The sequence below is a fragment of the Artemia franciscana genome, chromosome 1, assembly GCF_032884065.1.
Source record: "Artemia franciscana chromosome 1, ASM3288406v1, whole genome shotgun sequence".
Taxonomy (NCBI): Eukaryota; Metazoa; Arthropoda; class Branchiopoda; order Anostraca; family Artemiidae; genus Artemia; species Artemia franciscana.
This window is the reverse complement of record NC_088863.1, coordinates 7943769-7958850: the sequence shown is the minus strand read 5'-3', so window position 1 is coordinate 7958850 and position 15082 is coordinate 7943769. Positions and strand designations below refer to the sequence as shown.

Sequence of the window (15082 nt, the reverse complement as noted above, 5' to 3'; positions counted from 1 at the left end):
TCTTACCTTTTTTGAAAAAAAGTAGCAGCAAAACTTCACCGTCAGCTGAATAACTCATACTGAACGCAATCTTGACTTGTTACCCATCAATCGACTGACAAAAAAAGGCGGAAAACGATGAAACAGGTTATATCACTCTATCTATCAATTTAGAAGCTCCGAAAGGATTTTTAAATGCCGGGACTGTAAGGTCCCGTTGGTTGCGAAAGGGTTAAAGAAATCAAAGATTAACCCACCATTCAAACCATGTTTCCCGAGTTTTACAACTTGCAACCTAGTCAGTGTGGTGGCAAGCAAAGTCGAGACCGCAGTGTAAAGCCCTTACTTCATCCCAATTCAAATCCGAAAATACTCGTGTCGAAAATCCGGTCACTTATGAACAAAATGGAAGAGGTCGAACTATGGTTAAAAAATTAACGTATTGATATAGCTTGAATCTGTAAATTGTGGTCTCCGACTGAAGAGTATGTTGTACTTGATGGATATAATACCTGTTTTAAACCAAGAATGACACCAGATGATATTACAGTAACACATGGTAGATAACTTCGAAGACCACACTGCCTTTCCATGACGAATAAAATATTGTGAATGAAAATTTGTTTCATTCAAAATAGAGATTTCATCCCTAATTTTAACTGTTTTACTTTTGTAACACATGGTGGTGGTACTATTATTTTTCGATCATCTATGAAAAATAGAGTTCGAAACTTCAACAATACACCAAATAATCATGATTTTGAAGTCTTATGGTTGTGATGCAGAACTAAGACGCTACCTAAGGAAGGGGCATCACTGGTGATATGTGTTGTTTACTATGCACCCCATGGCACTTGTCATAAAGACCTTGTAAATTACTCACTGAATTGAACTGACAATGTATGATCCTTGTATCCTAACGCTGGTATCATAATGACTGGCAACTTTAATGACTTGGATCCCAAATGGATAAGTAATTCACTGTCACTTAAGCAGATTGTTAATGTGCCAACAAGAGGTAACCGTATGTTAGATCTCATCTTTAGCAACTGTAAAGAATATTACACTACCCTAGTGTGTTGCTTAGGTATCTAATCATTTTATCCCAAATAGACAAAAAATAGTGCGGTGTACAGGCCCTACACACCTAAGCCAGTAAATATCTACAAAAAATGGCTCAAAAGTCGTGACTGGAATGATATTCTCTCATTGTGTTATGGTTACAAAATGGCACGTTTATTATGTAGGGAACTACTCGAAAAATACTCAGAAATTCCCCCCCCCCCAAAAAAAAAACATTTAAAACCAAATGAAAAACCATGGATCACTCAAGATATTTGGGATCTGATACAATTGAGAAATGATTTGTATTTAAGTGGACCTGTTAATAAAAACAGTTCTGTATAAAATAAAGATGTTCACGTAAGCAATATGGTTCAAAAATAATAAGAAAAAATATGTCAATCCAATCCAAGGAAGTTCCATCATACACTTAAAAAAATACAGTTAATCAAAAAATATTATCGGTAATAAAGTGACCAAAGTTGAAGTTATAGATAATGATGGCAAACTCCTGCAACCTAATGATATTAATGAATTTTTTGCATCAATTTTTTAAATCCATCCGTGACTAAAACTATTACCCCCTAATGAATCAGTTTCAGATATCCCTATCCTAGAGATTAGTTCAGTTGTTGAGAAGTTACAGGCACTTGATACTCGTAAATCTAGTTACCCAAGTGAGATACCAATCAAATTGATTGTTGAGTGTGCTAATCTTTTATCTACTCTTTTAACAGCGATTTTTAACCACTATTTTAGTGATGGTGGTTTCTCTTGTATTTTTAAATAGGCGTATGTTACCCCAATCCCCTAATGCAAGGGCCCTAAGGATATTACTGATATGAGGCTGATTTTAAAAACACTGGCTCTTTCAAAAGTATTTGAAAGGTTTATTTTAGATTGTTTATTTGAGGACATAAAAGATAATATAGATTCCCAACAATTTGGATTTAGACCCAGTTGAAGTACTGTTCATTATTTGGTTGCTTTGTTTGATACCATCTTAAGAAAAAATGGGGCTTATGCTGATGCATTATTTGATGATATAATAAAGGCTTTTGATAGTATTGACCATAATGTAGTAGTGTATAATTCCAGTTTATTACAAAAAAAAGAGTCTAACATTTGTCAGTTTTACGCAGAAAGTATGAAGCCTAGGCTAGACTGATAAAAAATACATTGCGCTTTGAAAGTATTTGGGTGATGCTCATTGAGGCCAAAACAACGGGTTTTCTTGTGTCTACACGTGAGAACCTACTGTTCAGAGATGAAGCAGAATTTTCTGGCTGAGAAAAAGAAGCCACGTGAAATATCTACGTTAAGTTTAGTTTATTTCAAATCATGTTTCTTCTTTAAGGAGGAAAGTTTCATTACAAAGTTTCAAGGTTTTAAATTGAAGTAAACAGGCTAATATGTGTAGAATTTCCCTAGCCCAGTGTAAAAACGTTTAATTAAAACAACAGAAAATTGAAAGACTTATAAAGAATTTTTCAAAAAGTTTTAAAGTACTGCCATATATTTTGACCAACCGCTTTCCCATGATATGATTGTTTTTTATTTGATTTTCTACGTTCCAGACTGTTTGATTTATGTCCTAGACTTTTACTATTCTTTCATTTCCAAAAAATTTACGCTTCAATAAAGTAAGGTTCAACCAGTGTGATTTTCCCAGAGACATTTATGATCAGATTAGTTTATTTACTTGCTATTGACATTTTCGCTTCTTATTATAACTTCTCTCAGGATTTAGTGATTTATTAACTGCGGAGACTTGGACTAATAGATTCAATCAAACAGTTAGTGGTAACGAACTGTAGTAAGAAGAGACCTGGCTCAATAGTAACCAAAACTCTAAACACAAAACAACTCTAAAAAATTTTTCAACTGAAACTAAGGAGTAGCATTAAAAATTAAAACGAACAGAAAATATTACGTATATAAGGGGTTCACCTCCTACTAATACCTCACTCTTTACGCTAAAGTATTTTTAGTAATTTCAACTATTTATTCTACGGCCTTTGTGATTCAGGGGACAAAATTTAAGCTTTAGCGTAAAGAGGGAGGTATTGACGAGTGGGCAAACCCTCTCATATACGTAATAAAAACATACAAATATAGAAGTTTGTTACGTAAGCTAATTCGTAAGTTACGTATGTCTTTTACTAATAAAAACGTTCGTAAGAAACTAAAAGTTCTAGTTAACTTTTTAAGTACCTAAAAAATTGGAATATATATTTCAGAATATATTTCACTCGAAAAATACTCGAGTGACAATACAATACAGTCGTGACTGGCATGATGTTCTCTCATTGTCTTATGGTTACAAAATGGCACTTTTATTATGTAGGGAACTACTCGAAAAACACTCAGAAATTTCCCCCCCCAGAAAAAACAACAACAGAATATGTGAAATATAATGGAAAACCATGGATTACTCAAGATATTCGGGATCTGATACAATTGAGAAATGATTTGCATTTTACTGGACCCGAGGAAGATTTCAAAAGGTTAAGAAGAACAATTCTGTATAAAATAAAGATAATTACGTAAGCCATATGGTTCGAAAGTCATAAGCAGAATATATCAATCCAAGGAAGTTCCATCATACAGTTAAAAAAATACTGTTAATCAAAAATATTATCGGCAAAAAAGTGACCAAAGTTGAAGGCAAAATAATAATTGTAAACCCCTGCAACCAAATGATATTAATGAATTTTTTGCATCAATTTTCAAAATCCATCTGTGACTAAAACTATTAGTCTCTAATGACTCAGTTTCAAATATTCCTATCCTAGAGATTAGTTTAGTTGTTGAGAAGTTAAAGGCACTTGATCCTCGTAAATCTAGTTACCCAAGTGAGATGCCAATTAAATTGATTGTTGAGTGTACTAATCTTTTATCTACTCCTTTAACAGCGATTTTTAACCATTGTTTTAGTGATGGTGGCTTCCCTTGTATTTTTAAACAGGCGTGTATTACCCCAGTCCCCAAATGTAAGGGCCCTAAGGATATTACTGATAAAAGGCTGATTTTAAAAACACCGGTTCTTTCAAAAGTGTTTGAAAGGTTTATTTTAGATTGTTTATTTGAGGACATAAAAGATAACATAGATTCCCAACCATTTGGATTTAGACCCGGATATAGTACTGTTCATTTTGTGGTTGCTCTGTTAGATATCCTCCTTAAAAAAAATAGGGCTTGTGTTAATGCATTATTTGCTGTTATAGTGAAGGCTTCTGATAGTCTTAACCATAATGTAGTAGTGGAGGAGGCTAAGGTTATGGGTGCCCATCAATTTGCTGTTCGTATGCTTGCTAATTTTCTTTTTAAAAGATCTCAGTGTATCCAACTCCCATACCATGATCCATCTGGATTTTCAGATTGTTTTGTGGTTCGCCACAAGAGACTAAATTAGGCCCACTTTCATTTCTAATTGTTTTATTCGTATTTTAGCAAGGGATCGAGAGCGTTTTACGTTTGCTGATGATTTGACTATCTTATCACTGCCACTAAGCCCTTCGACTACCGGATAGTCCGACTTGGTGAGAATTTTTAATGACCCAAAAGCTGAATTAGGAAAGGTAAAACTGACGGTCAGCGAAACTAAGAGCTCTTAAATGACTTTTCCCTTCCTAAATGTTGACAGCCACTCTTCTATTTCCCTACTGCCGATATAGAAAACTATTAAAATAATTGGAGCATTTTTGGACGAAGATTTAAGATGGAACTCTTACGTTGGCTATCTGACTAAGAAAACCACCTCCCTTTTACAATTGTTTTCCAACCTGAAGAGATTTGGTATGCCAACTGAGGTTTTGAAATCTGTATGCTGCAGCTATGTTAGACCTTCTCTTGAGTATGTGTACCCAGCTTGGTATCACGGTTTGACGAAAGATCAATCAGATAGACTTAAGACAATACAAAAAAAGATAAAAATTATACTTGGACATAACTACTCAACATATGATGATGCACTAAAACAACTCAAATTGAATTCACTTGATAGTCGTAGACATGAGTTGACATATCGATTTGAACTAAATTTCTTTAATTCCCCAGCTCATCGTGGTCTACTAATCGACCTTGAGAGCCACACTACGGAAGGAGTAGCCACTAGACTCCAACAAATAAAAAATAATTGTCTACAGTTAATAATGACTTACCTCGCCTCTAGTACCGAGAGATATTGCAAATCATCTGTCCCTATTTTATTCGGTATTGCAATAATATTACCTTGATAAATATTTAATGTTTGATGCTATTTATTTCAGGTATTTGCTTGTGAGTGTTTTTGAATATACCAACCATTTACATACTTAATTATTCTGAACTATTATTTATAAACGGTCACTATATTAATCGTGAAAATAGATTCTTGACTCATATTAATTTTTTAAGATTCATTTTAATTTATTGACCTTGATGCAGCACTTACAGCCTTAATTTTTTGTGTGTGCTGCTGTTTATTTGTTTTAAGTCTTTTTCGTGTCATGACATGCTCATGCTACATCTAGCTATTATATTGAATAAAATATATGCTATCAATTGATTAAATTGATGCTGGTAAAAACCATGCTGCTTTTTCCTCCTCTATATGTTAAGAGATCTGAAGATGGTCTACATTGCCCTCTATATTTGGAAATAGAGTCATGACAGTGGTCAAGTATGGTTTTGAGGTGTGAGCACTCCAAAAAAAGGAGAAGGATTGGCTAGATATTTTTTCAGAAAATTTGTCTACGGATTGTATTGGGTATTCGACTGACTGACCATATTTTAAACAGTAGGCTGTACAAAAAATTTTGTCCAATGCTTCTTAATAGGACTATCATGAGAGAAAGGATAAGATGGATAGGACACAGTCTGTAGATGAAGGCCAAGAGTACATTAAAAAAAAATTATATTTGATGACGGGGGGATCAGTATCTTAAAAATAACTAGGTGGGATAAGGCCCAAAATCAGTTGGGAACTGCTGCTATAAGGAAAACAACAATCTGTGGTATCGAGCGTTGTGCAGGAAACCCAGCTAATAAAAATCCAATAAACAGGTTTATTTTGATGTTATATCGTTTTGATTTTTTTTGTCGGATGGGATATAAAAAGCCAATGTTTCCATAAGGTCACGATATTATTGTTTATATGGTTTTTAGTTTTGACTTGCCCCTTTTTGCCTTGAAACCTAACCCTTCTGTTTTAAAATAAATAAAATTATTTCTCAAGCACCAAAAAAAAAGAATTCCATTTTCACAAAAAACTAGTTTGCATATAAATAAACTTAAGCCTGAATAAGTTTTAACATAGAGTTTGTAATACGTGAAGTTTGATAGGGAAAAAAAAACAACCGTTAAACTATTAAAAAACTATGAAAGAAAACGAAAGGAAAAAAGAAACGTTTCAGCAAGATATTCTGCCAAGCCGTCTTAAGTGCTCAAACACAGAATTTAAAATTAGTATACCTTTTGAAAAAAAAGAAATTTTTGTGGTGAAGAAAGTCATCACAAAAAAAGGAAGATATAACAAATGAAAGAATAGTCTTTCCTTTGTTTTGATTTGCTTTTTAGTTTGTTTTAGCGTGTCTTCTGTTTTGCAAGGTTTCACTTTAAAAAAAATAAAAAAAAACAAAACATGTGTTTGAGCACTGAGGATAACTTGGCAAGGTCATTGCCGATTTACTTATTTTTGCTTTTTACTCTTGTTTTTTTCTACTGGTAAAAAATAATCCTGTTTTTCTTGTTTTGTTACGTTTATGTTGTCTTTTTTTCATCCAACTTCTATCTGTAACCAAACCCAAAATTCCAATAAATTACATTCTTAGGTCGTTTGAATTTTTCTATATGTACAGATTAACATTGCACGATCAGTGGCTCTGGTAGTTTCCAGTCCTTTTAAAATCTGGCTAAAACTTCAATGTTCTATCTCATCAAATTTTCATTCTCTTCGGTAAGGAAAATGGACGCCTTTCTTTACTGTTCTACCAAGGCATGCGTCAATTGTAATTGAACTTGGGCATATTATATCTTTCACTAGATCGTTCATATAGTCTGTCTGTGAAGCATGTTATGACCAATTTTGCTTTAACAGAACTTTGCATTTTAATAATACAAAGTTCTTTTAAGAACTTTGTGCTTAAAAAGAACTTTGCATTTATCACTATCTGCAAAAAGTAGTATCTTAGAGTTAAAACGTTTAAACTCTATTTCCATTTCCAAAAAGGGTTTTAAATAGTTTTTATAATAAATACGAATTTTCTTACTAAAAATTATCCATGTAAGAGGCGGTAAGAAATAACCAAAGTATTGGGGAATATAACCCGCGAAGGCTAGATACTTCGTCTGGTTTTTCTTCTCAATTTTTCTACATACGAGATGACGCTCTGCAGTACTTAATGCGTTGAGGAATATCAGACAAAGTCCATTTAAAAATTGAACCTTTGCTGTGACAATATTTTGTTGCCTAAACCCAATATAAATATCTACTTGATTTTTTAATCGTACTTCAATTCTGGCCAGAAAAACAGAAAAAAAAGTAGAATTAACTGAGGAGTGTAGAACAATATCAATGGGTCTATATTTTCTTCAACAGCAAGCTTTTCGTTTAAAATACTTGCGCAAATCTTAAAAATCTTATAATTCTTGTAGTATTTCAAAGAGAATAAGTAAAGTGGCAAGAGCAAAAAGTTAATAGATATGGTAGCTAATATTAATTTTTATCTGACCAACGTTGAATCCTTTTCGTAAATTTCAAGAGAGCATAACGAGTAAAGAGACAAAGAGATAATGAGATGGAAAATAAGTTAATGTAAATGATTTTCTCTTGAGCAAAGGGCGTATGCTTTAAATGAAAAATTGTACTCCAAGTACCTCGAGATATTCCAACAAAGACTATGGTTAAAAGTGAATTCGACAAGCCATGGATTAAGCCCACTATTAAGGCCCTGTTTCGTGAACGCAGCCGCCTTTACTCAAGCGGCAAGGGAAATCAAGGAGCGACCAAAAGAAACCTAATAGTTAACATGACCAGAAATGCAAAACGCAAGTATGGTCGTGAAAAAGTTGACCCCCTGTTCAACATTGAGCCAGCAAAGTAACATCGCTCGGTCAAAACGATGAGATGTAATGTTTCGAAAATCAGTAGCAAAATATCTGACGATAATGAACAAATACTGGGGTCTGGTGACGTTAATGCAATTCTCACCTCCATCTGTACCACTTTTTCAGCCATTACACCCCAGGAGAAAGCCTCGCTTCTTGATGATTGCCCAAAGAGGCACAATAGCGCTCAGTGAGTTAGAGCTGTATAGTGAAATCAGGAAAGTAAATACAAATGTCTCTCCCTTCCCAGGCAAAATTCCTGCAAAGCTTATTCGTGAATTTGCTTTGTTCCTAGCCCTACCAGTCTCGGTTCTCATAAGCCAGTGCTTTGCATCAGGGACCTTCCCTAGATCGTGGAAAAAAGGCCCATATCCGTGAAATTCCCAAAGTGAACCCACCCAAGTCAAGTGATGATTTAAGACCAATCTTCCTAACATCATGCCCAGCAAAAGTGACAGAATCATTCATCTTGCGGCGGCTAATAGGGAAAGTAAGACAGACTATCGACAAATACCAATATGGTGGACTCCTAAAATGTGGGATGTCTATATACCTAGTCAGAATGTACGATCAAACCCTGAAATGGCTTGAAAAACAACGCCGTTTTGTTGACCTAGCATTCATCGACTTTCGCAAAGCTTTTGATCTCCTATCACACCTAGTGGCCTGCCAAAACCTAAAACAAATGGGTACTAAACGCCAAACGCTAGCCATTGTGCTCGATTTTCGGTCTGAATGGCAGCAAAAAGTATTTGCTTTACACAAAGAGGACTGTGACTCAGAGTGGAGTAAAATAATCTGTGGCGCCCCGCAAGGGACGAAACTGGTAGGAATAACGTTTCTTGCCATCATCAACTACCTGATTGTAGAACATACCGACAAATACAAATTTGTCGACGATTTGTCACTCTTACTCCCCTATCTTCTTCATGGCAATGTTCCAACCAAACAGTTCTCCGAAATCACTTTCGATCTACTAAGTTCACAGTGCTCTGATTTGAAAATGACTATTGACTCTGTTAAGTCAAAAATACTTAGACTGAACCCTCTAAGGAGAGACTTCGTCCCCCCCCCCTGGAGCTCCTTTCCCTCTTGTGAGTGAGGTGAAAATACTAGGTGTCATTTTCTCACATGATTGCACCTTTACTACCCATATTAATAGCGTAACCCGTAAAGCAAGCGCATCTGTGCAAACCCTTTCAAAAATACGTCCCATCGGGTGCAACGCCCACAATCTTCTGCGGGCATACCTGTGCTACGTTCGCCCCATACTTGAATACGCCTGTCCCGTCTGGGGTAAGTCAGTATTGAGAACCACCTATCTAATACAGGAACAGGAGTCAGTCCAAAAACGGGCAACCAGGATCATCCTGAGTAACAGAGACATTTCCTAACACGATGCCCTTGCAACCCTTGAACTCCAAAGTTTGGAACTCCGTTTGGGTGAGCTTATCCAGAAGTTTGGCAAAAGGCCGCTGTCTAAGCCTGCTCAACGTGGTATTTTACCACTAAAAGCCTTGACAGTCAGCCGTACGAGACAGAAGCTAAAAATTGTGCCTGAGCGTGCTCAGACAAACCACTACCAGAACTCTTTTGTCCCTTTTTTACGTCAATATATGATAGTGCATAATAACATGTTTTGTATTTCAACATCAAATTAGCCATTTGAGCTAAAATTGTTGATTAAATAAAGCTTTCTCTCTCTCTCTCTCTCTCTCTCTCTCTCTCTCTCTCTCTCTCTCTCTCTCTCTCTCTCTCTCTCTCTCTCTCTATCTCTCTCTAATAAACCACAAATGGTAAAAAATTGGCAAAAATTATGACAGTAAATCCAAAAAAATTACTCCAAATATTATTAATATACTTAGAGTATAGGTTGCCTTCATAATGTCATTTACGATTTTCTTTCTCAATGAAATATTCCTTAGAGCCAACAAAAATAGAACATTCGTCAAAATGACGGTCATAGAGGACAAAAAATAGACATAGAGTATTCCAACTAGTAGGTATTCCATGTTTGAGGTCCAATTCCTTCGTACACTGATACAACCAAAACTGTATTAGTGAAAACGAAATTTTGTGAACAAAGCCACAATTGTTTCAGTGTATTAGCCTTGACACCATGAGATTATCCATAAGGAGAAGGAATTGTTGTCTTACTGTTTTACTTTTACTATTTTACGTTTACTATGAAGTGTTTTTGGTTACTGAACTATTATTGGTTAGAACGTAGAAACCTTTCAAATTACATTAATCTATTGTCAAAATATTTCGAAATATTTATGCAATTCCCAGTTTTTACATTTAAACCCTCAACACAAAAATACATACAACTTATTTTTATATATATAGAAGATATAATCTGGCGTAACAGACAAAGTGTAACAGACATAACCCACAGACAACTTATTTATATATATATATATATATATATATATATATATATATATATATATATATATATATATATATATATATATATATATATATATATATATATATATTTGTACTGAGTTTTGTGGGGCACTTTGGCGTCGAAGATTGCGTTGGTGTTGTTCTTCTAAAGTAATATTTGTTTTTACTTCACATTCATTTTATTTGTTCCGATTCTCGCTGTCGCTTATCTTCTAACAGCAAAATTCTTTGTTCTTCTTTTTCATGTTTGACACGTTCTGATATTCGCTTTCGCGTGTCTGCTAACCATTCTTTGTTCTTCACTTTCATTGTGACACATTCTGAGTTTCACTGTTGCTTGTAATTTTCTTTGCCGCTCATCTTCTAGCCGCGTATATCTTTGTTGTTCCGTTTTATTTTTGATCCGTTTTATTTTTGATATTTTTGATTGTTGCATGTCTTGTAACCGCCTATTTATTTTTTTTTTTAATTTTGGTTTTGACTTGTTGTAAGTCTTGCCTGTGCTTATATTTTAACCACATATTTCTTAGTTCTTAAATTTTGTTGTTGACGCTTTGTAATTATCGTTTTTGCAATTTTTCGAACTACATATTTCTGTGTTTTTCATTTTCGTTTATCATTACTTTAGAACTTAATCAATGCACTTGTATTTTTAGCAGGACCAGGCGTTTCCGCCTCACCTGGCATCTAAACACAACTTCTGAATGATTGTCTCCCACGATGGGCTCCAGAGACCTTGATGGGTCAGGATTCGATGCCATAGACTGTTGACTTATAGATTCTTATCTTTGTTCTCAATCCTATCTCTTGAAGAGTCAAAAGATGCTTGCAGAATTGATCATAATCTGCTTGAGCTTTAGATATTCTTCTCTTGACATGTTGATCGCACCTCCTCTTGATAACAGCTTACACCATTAAGTTGGAACTTTAGAGACATTGCGGCAGATTTTGAAGTAACCTGGGCAAACTTTCAGTGCGTTTTGAGAGGGGTGTTGAACTACTCAAAAAGCACTGCGCTCGTATTGCTACTACTACTACTGCCTTATATTTCAGGAACAACTAAGAGTATTAAGTTCAAATTTTTAAGGGCGATGTATCTTGGGTGTGACAGTGTTTTCTTTTTTTTTTATTTTGAAAATATGGAAAATGTGGACAGTCCGCTTGAAATAAGGATTGTCTTCAATAAAGTGTAAGCTGTTTTTCGGTCATCAGAAAGTGTTGGGGGTGTCAGTCCTGCCCATCTTTGATTATGCTCGTTTTGAGTTTGACTAGATATTTCATTTCATTTTAATTACTATCCTTTGGGTTTTTATTAAGTAAACCCTTTTGGGTTTACTTTTTTATTAAGAGTGATTTGTGATAGTTTTACGCTTTTAAAACTATTTGACTTTATTTGTGCTCATTTTTGGTTTAATGTAGCTCTTTACTTTTCTTTGAAAAATTTATTTTGTGGAAAGTTTTAAAATTGATATTTTTTAAAGACCGTACTTACATTTGGCGTTGCGATCTCATGTTGAGGAGGTAGTGTCCCACTAGACAGTATCTATATGCTTCTATCTAAGTTTACATATAGATTCTTGTATAATCCTGTATAATTGTTATTCTACATTTTTGCACAAGGAGAGGCTACAATATGATTATGACAGTAGAGCTTCTACGATAAAACAATATGATTTCATAACAATCTAGTTATAAAATTTAATTCTGTTCTATCTTCCAATTATGAATGTATACCTCTCTTATATCTATATATAGTTATACTTTTATTTTTATCTACCTATGCTGTTGGTCAGTTAGGGGCTACAATAAGGTTGTGGAAATTAGAGCCTAAAAATCTTTTCTTGAAAATAAAGGGAGTGTCTTTGAAATTCAAGCCAGATAAATTTTTTCCCATTTCACTGGTGTAATTAAAAATAGTGCGTTCTTATTTGCTTTTGTAAGAAGAAAGTGGGTTCATTGTATTTTTCTGTTTGTGGATCAGGAATAGGAGATGGGGGGCTCATATTTTACTGATCTTGAGGTCTATGTCAAAGTGTATTTGACCTGAGCTCTTGCCATTCCTGGCAAATAGTCATGTTATCTAGTCACGATACTGTATGATTTTGGGAATTTGTTTATTTTAAATAGTGTGAACCTTCTAGTAATCCCTCCATTTTAGTTTAGTTTAGTTCCCATATTGTGTGTTTCTTTAATAACCACATTCGTCTTATCAAGGAATTGATCCTCATCTGTCTAATCTAGTCAATTTCCAATTGTAATGATCAATAGAGTAAGTAATATAGTTAATAAAGTGAATTAATATAGCAAGTCCCTCTCTGTTTAACTCTAATTCACTTAATTTACTTTAATAAATGTAGATAATCAGAGATAATTAAGAATGAATGGGGACTCTGATTTCTTAATAAGACAGGCCTTTGCTTGGAACTTTCCGAAAACTCAGTCATTCTGGTTCGGATTGATGATTTATACTTTTTAAAATAACCAAAATTTGTCTAGAGGTGGTTTGGTAATAAGTATGACACATAATTGTATTGGAGGTTCTGGGAAACCCGAAAACGTCAGTAGGGACTGAAAATAGATGAAATTCTTTGGTGCTTTCATTTCTAGCTCTAGTTAATGGATGATTTGGGTATATTTTTATATGTTCGTGGAAGTTTTCAGATAAGTTACCGGACATACCAAAGTTTATTGAAATCAAAGCAATGGTGAGAAGAAAAGCTTCCTAATTTTGTTCCTGAAAATCTCCATAAGCACTAATAAGAGCTAAGGAATCATGTCGTTATAAGGACTAAAAGCTTATAAATATTGATGACAAATTAGTATCTAAATCAGCTATAGAAAATAAGTAAATGACTTGAAAAAATAAAGATATCAGATCACTGTTTCTTTTTGAATTTGGGTAATATTAATTCGATACTAAGCACTTTTAATAATATAGCATTTAATGTTAGAATTATAGTTTAAATGTTTAGTGTTTAAGTAATCGATTTAAATTTCTATATTTAACTAATTATAATTGTTATAAAGACTATTAAAATTGAATAATTATAGATAAATATTTAATTTGAATTAGTATTTAATAATGTATTCAAATAGTTATTATTCAATTTATCTAGTAATTTGAGGATTATTTTAACTAAAATATTAATTACTAAAAATTTGAATTTGAATACTTGTTATACTTCTCTTTTTATTCAGAAATTCAGCATCGGTTCTGCTTAGAAAACAACAAGGATGGATTTAATATCCGGAAGGACATCATCCTTAATCCGGAAAATGGCTACATTAAAGATGACTGCATTATCCTAGAGGTGAGACATTTTTTTTTTTTTACTCTAAAGCTTAATTTCAATACTGAACAAATTTGCTAAGTATGTTTCTGCTGCAAGACTTGACCCTAAATCAAGCCTTTGGTGAAGTCGAATTTCATCGCCACCTGAATGGATATTATAATTCAGTCAAATAGGGTATATTAAAGATGGCTCTGTTATCCAAGAGGCGAGACCACTTACTGTTCTAAAGCTTTACTTAGTAGTAAATTAGTTAACCGAATAGAAAATCTAAGATTTTATCCCAAAAGATAGGAAATAAGATGAAGTATTCATTTAAAAAAAATCTGGATCATAAGCTCAGAAAGTTCAAATTCATATTTCTGGGTCTAAATCTAGAGGCAAAAGCAGGAGAGAGACATTAAAAGAAGTGTTATAACTATAATAGGCTACACTTAAGGGCATTTGTACTAAAAATTTCATTTTGAAAGTGTAAATTTTGCCACATAGCTTTAGAGGAAGCTTCCGAAAATTTTTGGTAAAAATTGATTGGGTATCTTTGATTTGAAAACAGTTCGAAAAGCTAAGAGGAGACTATTCTAAAGCAAAATAAAACTTATAATGTCTCACTAATTGTTAAGCAAAACACTGTCTATTCAATGTATATACGACATGAATAATATGAATCCTCTGTTGGTAAAGATTATAATCAAGGTGTTTAGCATGTTACATTTGTCAAATTGTTCAATGAAACTACTTGTCTATTCAATTGAATAGACAAAGTAGTAGAAACGACTATTCCGGACGACGGAATTGCCAACGCTATATCATTTTTTGATCGAACTGATGCCAGAATCAGTTTTATCACAAACGTTTTACCAGTACCACCTGGTGCATCCAAAAAGAAAATTTCTCCAACGTTGTTATCGACACAATGCATTATCTTATCATAAATGTCCTTTTGCTCAGACGTTAACTTAGAAATATTATTTTGTACAAACGACAATAGATCACTCGTGTTGTGACTTTGTTCACGATCCAGTTCTACACTTGTCGAAACAGCAGCGGTACGATTAAGTGAAGGCATTTCCAGATCCTGAAGAGGTTTGTTTGCTATACATAAGCACAAATCTTCAATAATAACTAAAGTGTAGTAATAAATTTCTGATGTAAAATCAAAAGTCATATCTGACGTCTCTATCCGTTTTCGATGGAGTATATTCTCGGCCATTTTCGATTTAGATTTCTCCCATAACTCTGTAGGAGCTGAA

General features: G+C 33.9%; 3 protein-coding genes across 3 annotated transcripts in view; all 3 read left to right on the top strand.

Annotated features, from left to right (window-relative positions):
- LOC136025011 (histone-lysine N-methyltransferase, H3 lysine-79 specific-like) overlaps positions 1-15082 on the top strand; it is a 469133-nt gene that overhangs the window by 168876 nt on the left and 285175 nt on the right. The gene's annotated exons all lie outside the window — the stretch shown is intronic.
- LOC136025019 (trichohyalin-like) overlaps positions 1-15082 on the top strand; it is a gene marked incomplete at its 5' end in the record, with an annotated part of 228437 nt that overhangs the window by 68971 nt on the left and 144384 nt on the right.
- Positions 4842-15082, top strand: part of LOC136041565 (uncharacterized) — a 76304-nt gene continuing 66063 nt past the window's right edge. The window contains exons 1-3 of the mRNA XM_065726290.1: positions 4842-5147; positions 8468-8918; positions 13741-13853. Of these exons, the coding sequence (XP_065582362.1) occupies positions 4842-5147; positions 8468-8918; positions 13741-13853 (870 nt within the window). The remainder of the gene's footprint in view (positions 5148-8467; positions 8919-13740; positions 13854-15082) is intronic.